At 39.9% G+C, this 23,644-nt stretch overlaps 1 protein-coding gene across 1 annotated transcript; it reads right to left on the reverse strand.

The window, feature by feature from the left end:
* Positions 1 to 316: 316 nt before the first annotated feature.
* CYP46A1 (cytochrome P450 family 46 subfamily A member 1) lies at positions 317 to 21,321 on the reverse strand. The gene is made up of 15 exons (XM_070931556.1): positions 21,194 to 21,321; positions 20,122 to 20,199; positions 19,303 to 19,384; positions 17,556 to 17,629; positions 16,266 to 16,352; positions 15,135 to 15,273; positions 14,374 to 14,484; positions 11,695 to 11,851; positions 10,191 to 10,280; positions 8,647 to 8,719; positions 6,711 to 6,795; positions 4,609 to 4,719; positions 3,468 to 3,556; positions 2,425 to 2,491; positions 317 to 487 (listed from the first exon to the last, which is right to left on the reverse strand). The coding sequence occupies exons 1-15, from the start codon at positions 21,319 to 21,321 to the stop codon at positions 335 to 337; spliced, it is 1,524 nt and encodes a 507-aa protein (XP_070787657.1). The 3' UTR covers positions 317 to 334.
* Positions 21,322 to 23,644: the final 2,323 nt, after the last annotated feature.

The raw sequence follows: 23,644 nt of genomic DNA on the forward strand, positions 1-23,644 counted from the left end.
AATCACCAAAGTTGGTGACCGCTGGTCTAGATGATGTCCAAGGTATTTTCCAAGTCTAATTCTAAGAATCTATTGTCTAATCTCTTGCATGTAGGCAGTCTTGTGCATTTGTCCCACGGGAAGAGAGCAATTGAAACAGCAGCAGTGACAGGATCAGATAACTGATCAAGTTACAGAGAATCAACTACTTTAGAATATAAAATAGTCAGGTGAACCCGAATGTAAATGTCATAACCAGCCATTCAATTGCTGCTTGAAATGCTCTTTAATATACCCTGGTTCAGTTTAAAAGATATTGTGAACATAAATGCCCAAATGACAACATTTGCTCTTTTTAAAAATTAAACTGCTGCCGTGGTTTCAGTCTGCATGTTACACCATCAAGTGGCCTCAAGGTTCCCGTATCTAGAATTTTAAAGCTCTGTGGTGGAGCCAGCTCAAATTCAAACCTCTGCAGAAATTTGGCCATCAGCACTTTAACTTCCATCTTGCATGAAAACAAAACAAAACAAAATTAGAAGAAAGGTTTAATATTTCTTTAAAAATACACACACTCACACATATTTTGACTTCTTCATTCAGGGACTGATTGTTATCCCAGGGATGAGAGCTTCCTCTACCCCTTACTGTTGGCCATGTTGATGAGGACTGCAAGGAGTTTAACCAACATCTGGAATGTCATAGACTTCAACGCCTCCTCTAATCTTCCAGTCTTTTATTTATCAAATAAATACTTTTTAGATTTTGACCTCTTTCATAATTTTTCATTACATGTGAAGTTTTTTAAAAAAACCAATTCAAAACCTGAAGAGATGCATGTTAATCTGGGCATGAGGAAGAGGCTTAGGGGAAAAAAATTAGGATTCCAAGAGTAACTGTAATCCAAGCTTCAATGATTAGGTCCATTCAAAACAGAGACTGAGATTCACAGAAAATTGAAATAGGTATTGACAATGACTCCTAATTTTTTAGAACCCAGTTCATTCACATTCCCTTTGTTTCTTTAAAAGGAATACAGTACTTGGGGAATGGGGAAAAGGAAAGCACACTATAGTTAGCACCTGTAATCCTCATTTAGTAGTCATAACTGGTGACTGCTTTCCTTTTCTCCACTCTCCTGGAAATGGTACCCTAAATGATGGGGTATCTGGCTGGCAGCTGCTGACAAATGATGACTAATAAGTTTTACACCTTCAGTTTTTCTTTGCCTCCTAAATATTTCACTTCAGCTTCCCCACTCCACCACTCTGGAATGCTTCTCCTGGCACTAGCATAATTAGCAAGAAGCCAATGTTTCTATCTACATTCACTGAAGAGGCAGGAATTGCAAGAGAGTAAGCAGGCACACAATGGAAGACACACATTGAAAGGAACGTGGTGGCATCAGGAGTCCTGACTCCATTATACAAACAGTCCATTATGTGCTTATTCTTTTATAACGCCTTCTTCAATTTCTGAGATTTCTGTGGATCTAGCTGCTTTAGAGTAGATGTTTCTGGTTTTGCGAACCGGCAGGGGGGAGAGAGGGGATGTTCTGCATCAGTGGCTGGCAAGAGTGCATGCCGCTCACACAAATGGAGTGCGCGTGCACTCGCTCACCTGCTGCTACAAGTGAGGATGCGTGTGCGTGTGCGCATGTGCGTGCTTGCCGGCTGTTTCCATGGCCTGGTTGCAAACCCCTCACGGTCCACTAGTGTTCTGCCCCAGCTACGGGCCCCAAAGAACGCAGCACAAATTCTATACAAAACTTATTTTACTCAAATAACTCAGTCTTTATCAATCAAAGGCTGTTAATAAACTGTCTTAACAGCCTACCAGAATTCTAAGATAAGGTAATCACAGTCTTACTAGAGTTGGCAGAAAGCCCAGAAGCAATTCTGCAGAGAATCCAGACGTGAAGGAGATTGAACTAAAGTTGTTCCCTACAATTTGCTGCAAGCGGCGTTCCTCCTTAAATAGGCCAAGGGAGTGGCCAATTAGCCCCAAGCCTTACTCTCAAGGAGACCTCCTCCTGAGGAGCCACTCCTGCCTTTTGGCAGCTCTGAGCGCCCGTGCATTGAGAAGAGGCTCCTCCTCTTCATCCTCTTCACTTAAAGGAGCTTCTGGAGGTTTTGAAGGCCCTGGCTGAATCCCTGCCTTTGGCACCACATCTTCTCCAGCTTCCTCACTGTCCGACTCGAGCGCCAGCTGCACAGGCTGCTGGCGCAGCATCACACCAGCCTCTTCGTTGTCGGAATCAGCTACAATCTGCACAGGCCGCTGACGGGCCACAACAACTAGTGGGCCATAGCCCACAAGTTGGCAACCCCTGCACTAGAGACTGGAAGAATGGATCAGGAGCATATGCAAGTTCTCCACCTCTCTTTTAAAAGGAACAAATACTAGTACTGGAGTAGACATTCTTAACACAGGTATCTTACTCACCTCAGCCAATAACTGTCCAATACATGAACGAGGTCCCAGCGAAAATGGAAAATAGGAAAAATAAGGTCTAGAAGAAACCACATGAAACAGAAAATTGTTTAGGTTTTGCTATTCACCTAAAATACTACAACTGTTTAGAAATGTTGTTTTATAGAGCACATCTTCATTTTTTAAGAATACTATTATTTGTGCTTTCTACACAGTGAGGATAAACATATTTACATTTTTTTATTTCTTGAATAAAGCACTGCATAGTCATTAGGATTACAAACTAATTTTGTAATCTAGTACCTTGCTTTTAACAGCAGTTTAATTTGCAGTTTTAGGAAATGACTAACACATTATGTTAGTATGTGTCAAAATGTTGTCAATACTGATATTTACTCCTAATTTTAAGATATGAACAGGGCCCCCGCAAACTAATTTCCATCAGTAATCCTTAAATAACTAGTAAAGAGGGTTTCCCAACCCCTGGGCTGTGGCCTATTTGTGGCAGGCCAGCACACATGTACATGTGCACACAGCTCAACTTGCGCAAATTGAGCTGCGCATGTATGTGCATGTGCCATGTGTGTGCTGTGCGCCAGCCCGCCTCTCAAGTGGCCCGGTTCCCCTCTCCCCCACACCAGGCCATCAAGCAGCAAAGGTTGGGGACTGCTGCAGTATAGCATACCTCCCAATGTCATTCATCAACTGAGATGTGGAACACTTGGCGTAAAAGGCACAACTATCACCAAATGATCCTACTATTCCAAAAGATTTGTACATGCCTTCCTATATACTGGACAAGGCTTCATCACACTCCAGGAGACAGCATCAAGTGATTACATTAAACAAATGACGACTCTTATTACTTATGCAGGAAAGGTATGTTTACTGGAGAAAGTTAGAGCAACCTATTTGAAAATCCCCTCTTTCGCAGCAGAAGGTTTATGGTATTTTCTGCTTGACTCTGAAAATAATTAGATGTGTATACAAAAGTTTCTGATAATTTTGCAACCCTTCAAACATTGGGATTAAAAGATTTTAAACACAGAGGTCACCTTGATTTGCCTTTGCTAAATCGATCAGGATCAAAGGTCAGAGCATCCTTGAAGTATCTATCCATGCGTCCCATGATATAGGTATTGAACTATCAAGGGAAGAGAGACATTGGCAGAGATAAATATAAAGCCACCTGAAAATAACTGGGGCTGTTCACAGGTACAGGCAAATTCATATTTTAATGAATTTAAAAATTAAATTTAAATTGGGACCTCACCCCATTCCTAAGAGGTCCGTAAAGGGGGCGTGCATAAGCGCAGCAGCATTCCTACCGTCCCTGTCCTACTGTCCCCATTTATTTGTATTCATTTCCTGTGTTCATGTCCATGTTTATACTTATACCTGTTATCTTATACATGTTTGACAAACTAAATAAATAAATAAAATAAAATAAATTTCTAATGCTTGTTCTCTTTGGGCTAGCATTAAACAAATCCTTCCTGCTATTTTGATTTCAGGATTATGTGATTATCTTGTCCTTGGAAACTCTATATGTCTGTCTATCTGTGAGTGTGTATAAATAAATAAACTCACAAATAAATCATAGTATTCAATCTGAAAACAACAGCAATAACTCCCTAAGCAGCACTCCCTAAGCGACAGCATATTGCCTCCAACTATCTGGGTCCTCATTTTACCAACCTCGGAAGAATGGAAGGCTGAGTCAACCGGTCAGAATCGAACTGCTGGCAGTCAGCAGAATTAGCCTGCAATACTGCATTCTAACAACTGCGCCATCATGGCCTTTCACGGTGAAAGGAAGTTACAATGAAAAAGTCAAGGTTGTCCTCTACAGAATGTAGGACATGGGTTTGCGTTATAGGAAGGGAGATTCCAATTGAATGTTGGGAAAAAAATTCAGCAGTGAGGCAGTTCAGCTGTGGAATCAATATTCCAGAGCAATTATAGCCTCCCTTTCACTAGATGTTTTCAAAGATGGCTAGACAACCATCCCGTCAGTAAGCCATGAGCTGGATTCAACATTCTAAAATCTGCTTCCAACACTATGGATTTGAGCCTAATCTAGATATAAAATTCATTTATGACATTAATGGACAATTTATTTATCTATTTATAACATTTCCTTTCTACTCTTTATCATTCAAGTGGAATATATGACAGAAGACTGCACAGACTCACAAATAGGGTGGTGTTTGCTGGAATGTCAATTCCTTCAATTACATTTTTCTTCTCTGTCCAGCGCATAGTGCCTGGAATTGGTGGGTATAACCGTAGGATTTCTTTGAGGACCTGTAAGTAAGAGCCAGCTTTTCTTTTAATAGTTGGTATGATATTGCATAAAGATTATATATCTCAACTGTTTGCCCGCTTTTCACTAAAAATAACCTGAAGGCCAGATTATTAAAATTCAGTAAATGGAATCATGCAAAATTACAAGAATTAAAGCCATCATCCTACAGAAACACATTAAATGATATACATGCAGTTCTGGCAAGTAGGTACACGTAGTTCTCACATAATGTCCACTTGTTTAGCAGCCATTTGAAGTTACGATGGCACAGAACAAGGGGAATTTAACGACCAATCATCATAGTTGCAGCCATGATAGCATCACTGTGGTCTTGTGATTGTGATTTGAGTGCTTGGTAACCTGATCACTATTATATCCCAGGGTCCTGCAGTCACATAATCACCGTTTGCAACCTTCATTGCTAGCTTCCAATAAGCAAAATCAATGGGGAAGCCATTTGGAAGAATCTTTTCTTAAAAAGGGTGTGAGTTGAATAATCGGGTTTTTTTTTTACATGCTGCATCAGATGGTAGATTCTAAAGCAGATGAGGACTAAGATGGATCATCAACACATGTGCCATGGAAAAGCCATGTCATCATGTTGCGGAATTATTCTTAGCTGATCAAAAACATCATCCCTTAACTAGCTGTGTAAAGAAGTTTCATTTGCTGCCGTGATTGTCCACTGAGGCCTTCTAAGCCTGAAATGTGGGAGCATCCTTCAGGCAGTTTAGGATCCTTGGACATAAGCAATATGTCAGAGAGCCAATTTAGTGCAGTGGTCAAGGTGCTGGACTGGGATTGAAGAGACCGAGAACTCTAGAGACATAAAAGCTGGCCGGGTGACTTTGGGCCAGTCCTTCTCTCTCACTCCAACTCATTTCACAGGGTGGTTGTTGTAGGGAAATTGAAGGCAGGAGCATTACTCGCACTACTTGAGCCGCACAAAATAAAGGTGGGATATATATTTATCAATAAATAATACGAAAACATTTCTTTTCTATTTAGGCTGCTATCACCTTCTTGTTTCCTCTCTACTTTAAGAGCTGCTGCACCGAGCAACCTGCTTCCTAACCAGATGAGCATAGAAATAAAACCAGCCTTTTGAAAGATGTGACTGATGCTTTCCAGTCTCTCAGTTTAGTTTTCCATTTAAAAAAATAAATAGAATTTGCCTTCTATTTCTGAATTATCAGAGCCAAGTAAAGAGAAAAGAAGCAGAAGATGAATGGCAAGTGTATCCATTGCCCATATGAAATGAATATGCTAGTTACAATTATAACATAATCATAAATTACTGCATTGTAATACTTTTTTGAATTCTATACATAGCAGTGATGAAGTCTTTACTAAGAACTGCCCTACTCCTACCGTTTCGGCCCACCTGGCACATTTGAAGTGGGTGTGCTCAGGGTTCCCCCTGGTAAACAGAACCTTACAGAACCTAGGAAGAGATGCTCTTCCTCTGAATAGCATCCCCCACCCACCACCCCAAAAAAAGTGCTATCCTTTCTCTGGATTTCCATAAAGTCCTGAAAATTGTGGTCCTAGGTCTAGGGTAAATGTGTTTAGAGGTGAAGGAATCGTTGTGCTTTGCTTTAATGGTTATTTTTGGTCCAGCTGTCTTGTTTTGTTTTATGTTCTTAATTGTTTTAATTTACTACAATGTTTTTGGTAAACTGGAGTGGGCACTTATATTAACTCTAAATAATAATCATAATAATCATAAAAATAATGTCCCAATGCAACATATACCTAAAATTCTAAGCAAAAACAATGTACTTATTGTTTTAAAGATGAGCACTGGATGCAGAGATTACACAGCATCAAAATCCCAGTATGTCTTTGTCATGGCATTTAATGATGCCAAGAGCCATTTTTCCAGATTTCTTTCAGAAACTAATTTATCACTTTTACTATCAGGATAGAAGCGGGATAAAAGGTGGGGTCAAAAACTTGGACTAACTCTAGGTTTATTATTCAAGTATACCTGTGATAAATATTCCAGTTTCCTCAGATCTTCGTAGGCAACGTCCCTCTTCACACCAATAGCTTCATCGACTTCAGCCTGAAGTCTAAAATGCAATGGCAGAAGAACCGTGGCTTAGCCAAAACCCATTGACTAATTGTGAATGTGGATAATGCTTTATTTGATGAGACTCGCAGTCATTTATAATGGCACTATTTGTTTTCATTGTTGTATATAACCTGGAGTCTCATGATTGGGGTGAGTTACACATACAATAAGTAGGCAAGTGAATAAATACCTGCACTTTCAAGATTCAAAAGTTAATTACCTTCATAGTTCTGTGCTCCCATACAGATTGTCAAGAGAGTAGGAATGCATAAGAACAAAGCCAAACATCTACCTCGGGGCTATTTATGACCCAGATTCTAAATTCTGATGGTCAGGGCCCCCCAGTGGTCACACGACTAAGCTTTGGGCACTGGGCAACTGGGACACCTTTACAGCCGTTTGCAGCCTCCCATGGTCATATGGCCGCATTTTATGATGGATTCGCTTCTGGTTTTTGGCAAAACTGTGCCCATAGCAAACCATTACTTTGCTTAACAACCGTGGTGTTCACTAAATGACCACGGCAGTCACTTTGTAACTGCAGCGTTTAATTAATATCCATCACGAAAAAAAGGTTGCAAAATTGAGTTGATCACGAGGATGACCTGCTTTATGTCAAGGACTATGTGTACATACACTAACCAAAAAGTACAGAAATCAGATTTACATATTCGCATACCTTTTCCTTTACTTTATAGTCTGCTGGGATTGGCAGCTAGTGTGTGTGTGTATGTGTATATGTGTGTATATATATGTGTGTGTGGTGTGTATGATCATCTATATAAGATCACTTTATAGTCTCCTGGGATTGGCAGATACACACATATACATACATGTATGCGGATGGATGGTGTGTACTATCCCAGAGTGGATGTAGCCCGCACTGTGCTTGTCTGTATGTGAGTGAGTTGTTGAATGTGTAGGTGGTACAAGAGAGAAGCCTGATTTCAGGTTAGACTGATGCGATGGCAGCATGGATGGATAAACCCTGGCCCAGCATTGTTGGGTCTTGTGGAATGCTTCTTCTGGCACTGGCATAAGTGGCAAGAAGCCAATGTTTCTATCTACATTCACTGAAGAGGCAGGGATTGCAAGAGAGTAAGCAGGTACACAATGGAAGATACACATTGAAAGGAACGTGGTGGCATCAGCAGTCCTGACTCCATTATACAAACAGCCCATTATGTGCCTGCTTACTCTCTTATAACCCCTTCTTCTCCAATCTCTCTGCTCTGCAATTTCTATGGATTTAGCTGCTCTAGAGCAGAGTTCCTCAATGTTTCCGGCTTTGCAGACCGGCAAGGGGGACAGAGGATGGTTCTGTGTGAGCAGCTGAGAAGCATGCATGCCACTCACACAAATGTAGTGCGCGTGCACACACTCACCTGCACCTGGCTTCTTATAGTTTCAAAATCTGCATACCAGATTGCAGGTGATTCTAAGGAGTTTTAACTTTCCCCCCTTTTTGTTCTATCTCTGAAAATGCAGTAGCCCAGATAGTCAATTTTATATGCCTACCTGACATCAGACCTTCACAGAGGAGGAAAAAAACAACTGACAGTTTCATGTAACATTTTTTATGCTCCAGGGCAGTTCATCCTTCCACATAGTTACGTATCCAATAAGTCTGTTGCTGTTGAAGACTATGTCTTTCCAAATATAATCAATTTCCAACAAATCACAACAATCAGAAAGCAAAGCATGTGTAGGATGAAAGGAGTATGGGATTCTAAACGAGCCAAAAGGCAGTCTGAATTGGCTCCAAACCTTTTTAAAAAAACCTTCAGCCTGGGAAGAAATACAATCATATATAAGTTCAGAAAAATAAACAGTACAACAGCATACCTACTTTGTAACTATTTCTGGGTGCCGTGCTAATTCCATGATAGTAAAAGATAATTGATTGGCAGTGGTCTCGTGACCTACGGAAAATAATAATTTATTAACTGAAAAAATACAGGTATAGCTTAAAAGTAATCAAATTATAAGAGTACTCCAATTTAAAACATTTCCAGTGGAGTGACACCACTATTGCCAGGCATGGTTAGTTTATGACATTAATAACACAATCTCTTACCCCAAAAATCGTGTTAAAGTTGTGTTAAGATTAAAAACTGACTCAAAGGCAAAGAACCACGACTACCCCTGACTCTTTAAAAATATAACTATACATGTCCAACTTTATAAATCAATATTTACCATATGTGACTAAAGAAAATCCTGTTCTCCAAAGAGCCTGAGGGTAGGACAAGAAGCAATGGGTGGAAACTAATCAAGGACAGAAGCAACTTAGAACTAAGGAGAAATTTCCTGACAGTTAGAACAATTAATCAGTGGAACAACTTGCCTCTAGAAGTTGTGAATGCTCCAACACTGGAAGTTTTAAAGAAGAGATTGGACAACCGTTTGTCTGAAATGGTATAGGGTTTTTTGCCTAAGCAGGGGGGTTGGACTAGAAGACCTCCAAGGTCCCTTCCAACTATTCTATTCTATTCTATTCTATTCTATTCTATTCTATTCTATTCTATTCTATTCTATTCTACTCTACTCTATTCTACTCTATTCTATTCTTTCACTTTTTTTATTTTCCAGTATTTCAAAAATGTCTTTATAATATTTTTGCATCTTTAAATTTTTTATTACATTTATTTATTTATTTTGTCAAGCATATATAAGATTACAGATACAAGTATAAACATGATTATGAATATATGAAATGGATATGAATAAATGGGGACATTAGGACAGGGACGGTAGCAGGAGTAGGTTCTACTTATCTTTACTACCGGTTCACAACGGAGCTTATGACATCTGGGTGGGTGGCCAGAGCCTCCCGTCAATTTTACTTACGGTTCTATAGAACCAGACAGAACCGGAAGCAACCCACCACTGGACAGTAGGCATGTTGGTGCGTTTATGCACACTCCTTAGAGACCTCTTAGGGTTGGGGTGAGGTCAACAGTAGACAGTCTAAAGTTAAAGTTGTGGGGGTTTGTAATTTGTAAGCTCATCATTAATTTTTCTTTTATTCTGAATAAATAAAAGATTTTACCTCAGTCAGTCAGTAGTTTTGATTAACTGAGGCTTCCACATTGTGCTTTCTCCGTAGTAAGATAGAGACATTGTGGAGCAACTTAGTTGTACCTGTGCCACATGCAGCATTTCTGCTTACATTAAGAGTAGTACTGCTCTTTTGGCCACTATGTCACAAGCCCAACCAAAGTCCAGTTTTACCCCAAGCATGCTCATGTTATTTCAAGTTAGTGCCTCTAATCAAAAGTCTACTTTGCAACCCAACTACTGTCCCTATTCCCACCAATTCATAAGTATATACAGTGTACTGGAATACACGTTGGAATAGCTGTAAATTAAAAAGGTGCTAGATTTACAAACCTGCCACAAAAAAGGTGACAAAGTTGTCTATCATAGTTTCATCATCAGATTCCTCCTGATCTGTCACAGACAAGAAAGAAAAGAAGAAAGCTACTAAAGGATATCAATACAAGTTCAGCAGCATTTAAAAATACAACACCTATTGGAAGCATAATTGGGCTACTCACAGAAATATCAGATGAACAAAAGGGAAGAGATATTGAAAGAATGCAAAAAACCAGTTCTATTTATCATTCTAATTCCTATTATTCTAATTCCAGATGCAAGACATTCAAGCAGAAAATAATTCTCAAAATATTTTATACAAATGCAATCTTATTAAATTTCATTTTGACATTTTTACTGATGAAAAATTGAATTAAACTATACAATATAAATACACTCAAACATAGTCTTAAAAAGTTCATTTTAAGATTTTGAAAAATCTTCTAGTGAAGAAATTTGAACTTGACATACTATAGTGTTTTGTCTCGTAATTTTCTTGTTTGCATTGTCATAATGACTTTATCTTTGATTAACGGAACTTTTGAAAATAAAGGACACTTCCTCTCTTCAACTAGTTTTTATTAACTGATTTATAAAATCTTCACAAATATTTCTTTGGAAATGACTTTCAAGCTTCTGAAAGTAAACCAAGGCAGAAAAAATTGAGAGAGATATCTGTGGTTTTGACATGCATTTATATCCAGAGGCAAAAACATTGCAGGTGGCAATGACATCTACATGTGATATAAAGTTGGAAAAGTAAGTATGTAAACAACTCCGCATTAAGCAAAACAGTAGAATTCCCATGAATGTATGAAAAAGTGAGAAAATATATAATAGGGTTTTTTTTTTCCTTCCCCCTAGAGTCTGCTTTATATCAGCTGGTTTGCTTGTTTATGTGATCTCCTCTATCATGCATTTTGAATTTTCTTTATAACTTTCCTTTAGTCCGAACATTGTTGTTTGGCTCATTAAGTGAATTGAGCTGCTTTTCATGGATGTCAGGTTTTCTGCTACTGGTTAACTAATTGTCTTTCAAAGAAGGAATTCTCACGGTATAATCCATCCATAAAATGGGTTTCTTCCAAAGAAGTATTGTTTGGGAACCTGTGGCACAGCACTTGTAAGCTTCTAGAATGTGAACCCAATGCATTGCGGCTTTCTCTAGAAAATCGAAATTGCTATAAAATATGAATCTAATCAAAGTGACAAATTTATTTATTTATCTATCTATCTATCTATCTATCTATCTATCTATCTATCTATCTATCTATCTATCTATCTATCTATCAGATTTATATGCTGCCCTTTCTCCACAAGGACTCAGGGCGGCTCACATCAATAAGCAACAACAAGTCCAAATTAAAATTCAAACAATAAAAGAATCTAAAATTCCCATTAAAACCCCTTCAGTCCAGGCCAGCCTGGCAAAACAACCATGTTTTAAGGTCACGGCGGAAAGAGCCTGCATAGTTATTATGCATAGTTATTAAACTTCTTCCCAAAAACAATTGTCTACCTGCACTCTTCAATATCTGGGTGAGAATATCTAATGGGACAGGTTCTTCATTCTGGATGGCCTTGCGCCTTTCTGTGATACACTCCTTTCCAGTGTGACGTAGAAATCTGAGACTTTCACGAACCTCCTGTACCTCTTTTTTATTCCTCGGCAGATACTAAGCAAATAACAAAAATCATCAAAAAAGGGAGGCAATGCTTTAATATTATTATTAAGAGACTGTCAGCATGAATTGTGATTGCTAAAGTCTAAATACACGGTTAAATTCTAGTTAAGGAAAAACAGACCACACTTCCCACAAAACATTATCTAGTCAGAAGTAATGCCTACATTAAAGAACTTTATAGATACATCATTTTAATACAGGTTGGGGATTTGTAGACCTGGACATATAACGGGACCGTCTGCTACCACCAATAGCCTCCCACCGGCCAGTATGCTCCCATAGAGAGGGGCTCCTCCGGGTGCTGTCGGCCAAACAATGTTGACTGGCGGCCCCTAGGGGGAGAGCCTTCTCTGTGGGGGCACCTACGATCTGGAACGAGCTCCCCCCGGAGATACGGAGGATCCCGGATCTGCGCACCTTCCGTCGCGTGCTTAAGACTTTTTTATTTCATCAAGCTGGCCTGGCCTAAATCCTCTCCCCTTTTTAAATGTAAATTTTAATTTGTTTTAAATTATGGGGTATTTTAAATTCAGCCAAATTATTTAATTTGTTTTTATTTGATTTTAAATTTTTGTATTTATGTGTTTTTATCTTGTGGCTGTTCACCGCCCTGAGTCCTTCGGGAGAAGGGCGGTATAGAAATTTAATAAAATAAAATAAAATAAATAAAATAAATAAATGCTTCCTGTACACAATGTTCTACACTCTTGTTTTCCCATTCTTTGTTTCTTATTAAGTATGTCCAAAGCATTCAACGTGCAAACTATTTTGTGCATACATCAGGTATTTCTAGGTAGCCTGTGCTTGGACCAATCATACATAATTAATTTAGATACATTTCCAGTCCAGCCAGATCCTCATTATGCAAAAACATCACTCTCTCGGGAAGGCTATAAATCTGGGAAAAGGAAAGGGAAGAAAAGGAGGAACAGCATCAAAGTAAATAAACTTAATTTCAGTGCCGATGGGGGGCACCATTGGAAGAACTAAAAGACTAACTTAGGAACATCATCACAGAGAAAATCTATATGATCATTAAGAATCAGCAAGGACTTGATAGGACATAATCAATCAATCAGACCCCAATTCACCCCAAAAAACTAACCAAATTTTTGAGCTACAATGTGTTTGTTGCTAGATCAGAATAAAACTTGTTCCTTAGTTGGTGAACTCTCCTTCACCTTATACCACAACTGCATCTCTTGCGGTTCTAATATCATATCCTCTCCTATTCCATAAATACAAAAGCACACTTACAGTAACAGTATAACAGAGTTGGAAGGGACCTTTGAGATCTTTTAGTCCAACCCACTGCTCAAGCAGAAGTTCTGGACAAGTGGCTGTCCAATCTCCAGTGATGGAGCACCCACAACTTCTGGAGACAAGCCATTCCACTGATTGTTCTGTGAGGAAATTTCTCCATAGTTCTAGGTTGGATCTCTCTTTGATAAGTTTCCAAACTTTACTTCTTGTCTGGCCCTCAGGTACTTTGGAGAATAGGTCAATTCCCTCTGTGGCAGCCCCTGAAATATTGGAAGACTGCTATTTTTAATTATATACCTTCAATCATGATCTTAACAAGTTTTGTTCTCCATTTTTACTACAGTGCAGCTAGTCTGATTTCTCTAAGGTGATACCCCTCCAAATGTGCCTCTCTAGCCAACAAAGCCAAGACTAGGTATAACAGGACTGGTAATATAATTGCATAGAGCCGTGTTGGTGAACCTGTGGCACGCATAGCCATATCCATGGGCATTCCAGCTCAGCTCTGGCACGCATGCACCCACCGGCCAACTGATTTTCGGGCCTTCTGGGCCCACCAGAAGTAGGGAAACAGGCTGTTTCTTGCCTCCGGAGGACCTGGGGTGGGGGGTGCGGAAGGCCCGTTTTTCTTTCTTACCTGGCTCCTCTCTATGCATCTGGGAAGGGCGAAAACAGCCTTTCCCACTCCCTCAGAGGCCCTCTCTCACTCTCTAGGAATCTCTGGAGGCTGGGGACAGCAAAAAACATCACTTCCTGTCCCACCGGAAGTTGGGAAATGGGCCCTTTCAGGCCTTTGGAGGGCCTCCGAGGGAGTGGGAAAGGCTGTTTTCGCCCTTCCCAGATGGATAGAGAGGATCTGGAGCCAGGTTAAGAAAGAAAAATGGGCCTACCTGGCCATCACATGCCAGAAGTGGGGGGGAGGGGTTGTGCACGCATGCGCAGGGCGCATAGAATTATGGGTGTGGGCATGCGCACGCGTGAACCTCCCCTGCCCCCCTCTCCTGGCACGCGATGGCAAAAAGGTTAGCCATCACTGGCATAGAGTATCAGCTTCACCACTCAGCAAGGAACAAATGAAAACAACCTGCTCTAGTAAAACAGAGAATATTTCTTGGCTCCCACTGATGGAATTTCTGATTGGAGACTTATGGTGTTTGCATTATGGACAAGTAAAGGCCAAAATATTGGGTGAAGGCCACATCTACATTTGACCAACAACAGCTTTGAAAAGGAGAAAAGTCTGTACTGACCTGGAAAAATGGATTTCGGTCCTTGCTCACTCCCTTTATGACCATGTTAAATGCATGAGGAAAAGGTGTTTGGTTACAGTGTAGAGTGCTTAGTTCCAGGCCAAATGCCACCTGATAATATTGAGGAAAAGGAGCAGGATATGACATCTTTTATTTATAGTTGCTTGCTTCTGAGAATAGCAACTTTAGACAGCAATAACTCAATACAATAATGTAAAACTCTGCAACTAAGCAAAGGATATAGAAAAACAAGCTCTACATATAACATGGCATGCATTTTTTGTAAACAGTGCCTACCTTACTAGATGCTAGCTATTTGTAACCAGTTGCAAAGCCACACTCAGATAAAACTACCTAGTAAAGTAAAACATGAATCTTCCCCAGCCCTTTGCTTTTTTGTGAAACATATTATCACAAATGGGGCATGGTGGCGCAGCTGGCTAATAGCCTGTTATTAACATTCAGCTGCCTGCAATTACTGCAAGTTCGAATCTCCCCAGGCTCAAGGTTGACTCAGCCTTCCATCCTTTCTAAGTTAGGTAAATTGAGGACCCAGTTTGTGGGGGCAATAAGCTGACTTTGTATAAATATACAAAAGTATGAAGGCTATTGCTTAACGCACTGTAAGCTGCCCTGAGTCTCCGGAGAAGGGCGGCATATAAATCAAATAATAAAAAAAAAGCCCTTTTGATTATGGCCATGTGCTGGCATCTGCATTAGAGATATTTTCTTATTTTATTGGGAAAAAGGAATTCATTTGCCTTTGCAATGATGTCCATGGTCAACCGTCTGAGCAGGCTCATCATATCCACTTCCATCTCTCCATCTGCTTTTTCATTCAGCACTTTCATGAGGTCTTCTGCTTGGTCATTAAAGATCTCCATCAACCCAATCAAGTAACTATGCAATGAAAGATACGTTGCTTTCAAAAGAGCTTTTTCTTGTGTACAGATAGATTTATAAATCAAGTCAAGCGAGATTACAATACAACCCATTAGAAAAAAAGTACACTATAATTACACATATACTCCAAAGGTGGTTTTTTCAAGAGGCAACTGGACTTTTTGGTTTTTCTTTGAAGACATTTTGAAGAGTTGAGGAAGCTTCTTGAATGAGAAGCGAAATGTCTTCAAAGAAAAACCAGAAAGTTCAATTGCCTCCTGAAAAAAGCACCTTTGGAATAACCATGACCTGGATGACTGAGAATCTCCAGACACATATATTGCAAGTTTATTTAATGAAGGACACAAGGATGTCCTTGTGTCCATTAAATAAATGAAATAATAAATGAATATCTCCCATCTTATCTACCCTCCTACAACATTTACTGTATTGTTTTGGAGTATAAGACCCACTCCCCCCCCCAAATAGAGTGAAAATTTGGGTGCGTCTTATACACCAAATGTAGCCCCACCCACCTTCCAGTCCCACCCGCCAGCCTCTGCCTCCCAGCAATTTACCTCCTTGCAGCAAACAGCCCATTTCAGCTTCAGCACAGCCTGATTAACGCAAGAAATTGATTATCGGTTGGATCAGCCTCCCGACCGACCCTCAGCTGTTTCAGGTTGCAGGGATTGCCATTGCCTATTGCTGCTAGCCCCATTTGCTGCAAGGAGGCAAATTGCTGGGAGGCAGAGGCTGATTTTTTTTTCTTGTTTTCCTTCCCAAGAAAGGTAGATGCATCTTATAGTCCAGAACGTTTTATACTCCGAAATATACAGTATGTATTCCGAATATTCACATAGATTTAAACATCATACAGGAACAGAGGAATACAGTATGAGAATAAAAGAAATTTCATTGCATAACCAGAATTATGTACAGTGATTAATTCTATTTGAAATGACATCTCTTAAAAATATCAACCTATTCCAAGAATTTCCCCTCCTTACTTTCGACTGAATGCTGGATCCATAATTTTTCGCTGTTTGTGCCAATGATTATAGTCAAGATCAGTTTCCAAGCCATTCCCTAAAAATCTGAAAAAGGAGAGGAAAAAATAATCTTGTACATAGTATTTTTCAGCCAGTTTAAATAACCTGTTCTGCCCATAAAATCATGTTTCGGGGAAAAAAGGTATGCCAAGGAGTTCAATTTCCTTCTTACATGCTGGCTTCCTCTCAGCATAATCTGGCAAACTATGTTTAACATTAAATAGAAACCATAGTAATAAGACCTCTGCTAATAATTGCAATTTGGCGGTAGTGGGTGTCAATGGAAATAATTAATTAAACTTGTATGCTGCTCAACTCTTAATGACCAAGGGTGGCTCACAACAATAAATCAAAGAAATTACAATAACATAAATAAATAAAGCAGTGGTGAAATGTAAAATTTGTTACTACTGGTTCTGTGGGTGTGGCTTTGGTGGGGGGGTGTAATGTGACTGGGTGGGCGTGGCTATCTTTTTTTTTTTTTTTTCAAAGCATTTTTTTACACCTATTCGGATGAATAGGTTATAAAAAATCGCTTTTAAAAGGTAAAAAAAGAGGCTCTGACGATCGTGCGCCATAGCTGTGAGCCTTTTTAAAAACTTTTTTAAAGCATTTTTACTACCGGTTCCGGAGAACCAGTAGTAAAAAAATGCCTAAACAAAAAGTTCCAATGATCAACTGACTGAAGCCCGATCTTTGGAACATTTTTAAAGCATTTTTAACTACATTTTTTACTAACGGTTCAGGCGAACCGGACCGAACCGGGAGCATTTCACCTCTGAAATAAAGTTAAAAAATCTTTATCTCAATTTATTTCATTACAAGTCAGGAACAGAACAAATCTTGATGGACAATACATGCTAAAAGTTTCACTGAAAAATAAGAGGTGAATCCATTTTATTGAGTCAACAGAAATTATTTCACAATTTTGAATGCCGCTGACTATGACCATCTTCTATAGTGCCTTACTGATCTAATAATTAGAGGCCTTAGTCTACCTGCTCAGGGCCTTGTTTCACCTTGTTGGGTGAAATTTCCCAGGTAAACCAGCACTGCAGAGTTTGTTTTTCATGAATATACTGTACTTCACTAATTCACACTGAGATTGGATAGTAATTTTGATTTAAATAATTTTTATCGAAGACTTTTGCTATAGGTGAAATATATTTACAGAGAAATCTTGGGAATTAGAAGGTTTTCCTGATTAATGCATTTTAATATGTTATATATAATTTTGCTTTAGCTTACCTTACACCAAACACATTGCGAAGTCGGTTATATATCCTTGGGTCCTTTGAATACTGTGGTGACATCAAGTATTCCTAAAATTAAATTGCTCTGATAAGTCCTTTACTGAGTATGTTTAATGTTGTCATATTAATCTTTACAATAAATTTTTGGAGAGTATATATAAAAGTTTAAGGAGAACTGGGAGTCCTTTTTGTTGTCTCAGTTTTGGATACAGTGTGTATATCAGGAGTGGGTTCTATTTTTTTTTTACTACTGGTTCTGTGGGCGTGGCTTATTCTGTGGGTGTGGCTTGATGGTCATGTGACTGGGTAGGCGTGATCAACTCAATGTCACTCATGTCAAAGGGAGTCATAGTTTTTTGACCATGCCCCTTGTTCCTTCCTCTCAGGCCCAGTTTCAACTCAGTTGGCCTGAGAGAAACATCTCTAGCAGATCTGGCTTTCAGCCATTGTCTGTTCGATTATCTCAGAGTCACTGTGAGTTTTTAGGATTCTTTAGGATTTAGCAGAGGTACTGGTCTACCAGGCTTTTAACTGCTTGCAGAGCCATACCGGTCTATCCATTTGTTTTTGGAGCATTCCGGTCTACCTATTTGTTTTTGGAGCGCACCAGTCTACCCATTTGTTTTCGGAGCGCACTGGTCTATCACCACACTGCCTTTTACCGCTGATCAGCTGTAGGGCGGCCCTTTGAAGCACCACGGCAAGAGTTCAAACTGTTTTTTGCCGCTCTGCCACCACCAAGAGCATTGGAAACCGCTTTCAGGCAGTTTGGCCTCAATTGCCAATCTACCACCACCGAGCGGTTTACAAGGAGTGGATCGGTTCTAGCCGATCAGTTGGGAGGCTTCTTGGCTTCTCAATTTAAAGCTACGGTGTCTTGTTTTTTTTCTTCTCTTCTTTGTCAAGTGAGCCCTTATTTTTTCCTTCTAGCCGATCAGCAGGGACTTGGGAGGCAGCGAATAGATTGGGGCCAGGGCCAGGCAGAGGTGGTATTTACTGGTTCTCCGAACTACTCAAAATTTCCACTACCAGTTTGCAAGAACCGGGAAGAACCAGTAGCAACCCACCACTGGTGTATATATACATATACGTATACATGTACATATATATACAATCATCTTCTTTTAACGACCCCATAATCCCTTGTGGGGTGGAGTCTGGGCAACAGAATGGAGCTAGCAGAGTATTTACTGGCCGGATGCCCTTCCTGTCACCAATGCAGAGTTTTGTTCAGCAGATATAGTCCCATTGTGCCCAGAGAGAGAAATATCTGCCTTTTCCTGCTTAAGCAGGAGATTGGAACCAGTGCCTCTCATGCACTCCCTTGCACTCATCTTGGCCCTTTCCACACTTCCCTCACACTTTCCCGCATCCACAAACCCTGAGCCTCTGGGTGCACCTTCACAAACTGCAGACTCAACCCTTTTGGTCTCTCCCTTACACCCTTGCACAGCCTCCCTCACCCGCACTGCCTTTTGTACAAGCCTTACATTCTCATCTACCTCTCTAACCTTCACTACATCACTCCTGCACCTCTTGCACTCTTGCTGCGCCCCACAAACTACATCTCTTGCACACTCTATGGCACTCTCACTTACTGACTTTGGTTGTGAGAAGCTGTCAGGAATTTGCCTTGCCTACCTTGGGATTCAATTAACAGTTACAACTTTGACTGCAGAGTATTTATGCCTGTCATACCAGTTTTGAAGCAAACCGCAAAAGAATGCTCAACTTTCACATACCTTTACTCCTTCAGGACTTAATATTAGTAATGCAACTCTATGAAAAGCATTAAAACGTACAACTGGTCCATATTTCTCAGCCCTATGAATGCAAAAATGTTAGTTAGCTAAATTTTTTTTAGCATTTATATATTGATAAATTCTGAAACACTAAATTACATCACATTCAAGTATTGTTTCTTTAAGGATGATAATTTCTTTAAGGATAATATTTTTTATTAGTACTGGTAGTCCTCGACTTACATCTACAACCGAGCCCAAAATGTCCATTGTTAAGCAATACAGTTGTTTAAGTGAATTTTGCTCCATTTTACGACCTTTCTTGCTACAATTGTTAACTGAATCACTGCAGTGATTAATTTGGTATCATGGTTGTTAAGTGAATCTGGCTTCCCTATTGATTTTGCTTGTCAGAAGGTCACAAAAGTTGATCACATGACCCCAGGACACTGCAACCGTCATAAACATAAGTAGCCAAGTGTCTGAGTTTTGATCACATGACCATCGGGATGCTGCAACGGTTGTGTGAAAAACGGTCATAAGTCACTTTTTTCAGTGCCGTTGTAACTTCAAACGGTCACTAAGTGAATTGTTGTAAGTTGAGGACTACCTGTATTTCATTTTATCAGAAGATTATTGATTATGGTTTTTCTAAATTATTACTTTTATAAATGTAGGTTTAAAATACTTAACAACTCCAAATGGAGGCTTAGAACTCAAAATACAGGCAATTGAGATCTATGAAGCAGCAGCATAGACCTCAATTATTGTAATTCAAAATAACTACTTTCAAGCAATGCATTTTTTTCAAAAACTTACCACTTCAGAAAGAGATCATGTATCAGTTCCTTGTTTTTCAATGTTCTCCAGAGGGTTGGCAAGTGACCAAGGAAAAAACTGTAATATTTGGGGTGGGGGAGGGTGGGGGAAAGACAGGGTTTTAAATGTGCACATTACAATCCAAAAAGAAGATATCGCAAGAGAAGGAAGGACAGAATGGAGATTGCTATTGAGTTCCATAAAGCTATTTCACAGTAAAATGCATAACAAGGTAGGCATGGTACAATTTTTTTCCACAGAAAAAGATAGAACTGCAGGCAAGCAGATTTACATGGGGAGGAACCCCAGGAAAAAGAATGTAGAAAAATGCAAACAATAAAGCCCACGGTAGAGGACATGAAGATGCTCTGCCAGTGGTGGGTTCCTCCCGGTTCGGCCCGGTTCTCTCGAGCCGGTAGCGGTGACGATATGATGTCATTGAACCGGTTCTGGCCCCCCGACCCCCACGTTATTCTTACCTTTTATTTGGCCCCACCCCCAATCTATTACACAAAATTACATATGTAATTGAATTAAACGTTCTGTTTTCTTCTGAAACTTTTCTTTTCTTGGATTTATCCATGGGGTTGGCCTACCGGGGGTTGAAAAGCTCAATAAATCGCATGCTAGCGGGTGTCGTACATTTACGGTTGTGACCGCATTTTGAATGACAGGGAGCTGCAGCAGAGGGGTGAAAGAGCCACATGCGGCTCCAGAGCCGCAGGTTGCTGACCCCTGGACTAGACCAAGCAAAACCAAACAAATGGCTTAGTGGACTTTCTTTTCTTTATTTCCATACTTCGCTAGCCTCTAAGAACCTGTCTGATTTTCTCATGGAATGCATTGGGAACTCGTGGCTTCACCTAATCAGCGTGGTGGGGGTGGGGGGGTGTAGGGTTGGCATCTGCCAGAAAACAACCATGCTCAGAAAGTATCAAGGAGCCCTCTGGATTTTCAGCGATCGACCTAACGGTAATGCACAGCGCGCAACTATTGAATTATGGCAGCCGACTACGAGCTGTCAGCCAGCCGCTGAGCGACTATCAACCCTGCCGTCCGCAGCTGCTCTTACCTCGCCCTTGGAGCGCCGGGGATGTAATCGTACTTTACATGAATTACTTTAATGTAGCAACAGTAGAGGCCCAACATCAAAAGCGGCACAGCCAGCAGCAGCTGCCAAAAGCTCCACATCTCTTCCATAATAGACGGCGAATGCGAATTGAGACGAGCGCGGTAGCGAGCGTGCGGCGACTTGCTCTTTTCCCTGAACGGGAGCCTTATATGACGTCATCCGGCCGTACCACCTAAAGGGGAGGCGTCAAAGTCAATCTCATAGCCTGTCTTTTTAAAGCGGTATTACTCAACCTGAGCGACTTTAAATTGTGTGGACTTCAACTCCCAGAATTCCGCAGCCCGTATGGGCTGACTGAGGAATTCTGGAAGTTGAAGTCCACCAAGTCTTTAAAGCTACTGAGGTTGGGAAAACACTGCTTTAAAGCAGAGGTCTTCAACCTTGGCAACTTTAAGCCCGGAGGACTTCAACTCCCAGAATTCCTCAGGCAGGGAGGAGGAGTTGAAGTCCGCCAGGCTTAAAGTTGCCAAGGTTGGAGACCGCTGCTTTAAACTATCCGTGCCTGTTGTCGGCCTGGCCCAGCAGAGACGTCCCGCTGGATGACATCATCGCAGCTGTCAATTGCCGCTCCCGAATAACGTAGAACGGCTGAGTGGGGTCTAAAAACCTTCGTGCTCTTTTTGCTCCTTGCGTCCCACGTGGTTTTCGTGTTTTACCGCAGCTATATAAGCACCAACCACGTGAGCCACGATCAGAGCGCCTGTGCGCCAAAGGCGAGGTAGCAGAAGCTGCGGTGCAAATTCTGCAGAGCAGAGCAGTGTGTGTGTGTGTTTATTTTTATGAGAATTAGTATAATGCTGAATTTTTTTTACAGTTCTTGCAATCCATTTATAGAGCTTTCCATTTTTATTTTCTGTAGTTATCTTTTCCTCTAAGAATTCCTAGTTATAGACTCACTTTTATAGCCTCCCTTTCTCCTTACCTCCTATAATTCTACCCAAACTTTAAAGAGTTGCTACGATTTTGATGGAAGGTAAAATGTCAATTATGCTTTCCATTTGCTGCTATTCCAACTACTATTCCATTCCCTAAAGAAACAAAATACTCATTTTGGAACGAGTTAAGTAGCAGATGGTAACAAATTATTTGCAAATTTTTATTAACTAAAGTTGCACAAAGCAATGACCTGTTAATTTTTCATATTGCAAATAATTATATTGGGGATGGATGGATAGCTTAATCTTTCATGAATATGCTATAGCTGTTGTCCTGGTACTGTGATAACAAATTCTGCCTGCTAATTAAGTACTTTGCAAAATAAGCATCATTAGTTCTGATTCTCTTGCCATTCAGTTTCATTGGATAAATTCTAGTATTGTGGAAGATGGGAAAAGGTATCTCTCTACCTTTTCTATAACATTCACCTTTATTGAAGAAACCTCCCAAATTCATTACTTTAAATGTAGGCAATTCAATCCTGCTATTATGAGAATTATTCTAGTGTTGAATTTTTAAAAATGACATACTTGATTTAGTCTCATCAGTAGGAATGAGATATGTTCCAGAAAGTCCTTTTTATTTTCAGATATATCTCCTTTCTGAACCCTGAATGTTTTCTGTAAGATGTCCTCCATAACCTCATTGGAGCAGAGGTACCACCACTGTTCCTTTTAGAAGTTTAAGAATTCATTCATTTGTTCATTCATTCATTGTTTTAGGTAAGCACAGTAGCCACTACTGGATGCTTGCTTGTAGTTCATTAAAGTTCATTCAGTAGTTCATTAAGTACAAATTATTTTATCCCAACCAGACTGCAGAGATAATTGAAATTTGGGCTAAACAGTCAACAGTCTCCCTTATTTCTTTGTTGATAAAATATAAATTCAACACTTGAATCATGGAAGGTACTAAGAAAATCTTGCTGCAAAATATTCCTGATCACCCCACTGAGAATTTAACCTGTTATGCTACTGATTATTATTCCATCCCCTTTTCAACTTTTTATCTAATGACCTGGCCAGTGAGCAAACCATAATCATTTATACAAACAGCAGAGAATTCTCAATCTGTATTTTAACCACACATAAGGACAAAACAGATAATTTCAATATGATAAATATTTTTGAAGAGATTCTTCTTTATTAATAAATATAAAAATAAATATTAAGTTAACATGTTAATTTAAAAATCAGTCCTATATTGTTTAGTTTGCTTTCTTGACATAATACCAGGTGATCATTTGCTAAGTTTAACCAGTCTTGGGAGTTAGTGGCAGGTGGTTGTAGCAGAGAGACTTAATGGTTAAATTATTGTGGCAGGACTGGTTACCTGGACAACAGTAGGTTCAACACAAAAGGAGAAGTAGTTGTCTCACTAGGAAAACACAAGGATGCAACTCTCAGCAGGAACTGGAGAACAAAGAGAATGTAGAAGCCAGCTGGCAGCCATTTG

Source organism: Pituophis catenifer, unplaced genomic scaffold, assembly GCF_029215685.1.
Source record: "Pituophis catenifer annectens isolate HBS135680 unplaced genomic scaffold, rPitCat1.0.hap2 SCAF_1, whole genome shotgun sequence".
NCBI classification, from domain to species: domain Eukaryota; kingdom Metazoa; phylum Chordata; class Lepidosauria; order Squamata; family Colubridae; genus Pituophis; species Pituophis catenifer.

Bases quoted from the DNA above. Each gene is read 5' to 3' on its own strand.
- CYP46A1 (XM_070931556.1), bottom strand. From the start codon at position 21,321: ATGGAAGAGATGTGGAGCTTTTGGCAGCTGCTGCTGGCTGTGCCGCTT. The intron at 14,485-15,134 runs GCAAATGAATTC...CAATATTATCAG, and splicing joins CCATGGACATCATTGCAAAG to GTGGCATTTGGCCTGGAACT. The intron at 10,281-11,694 runs GTAGACAATTGT...ATCCTTTAGTAG, and splicing joins CCAGATATTGAAGAGTGCAG to CTTTCTTCTTTTCTTTCTTG.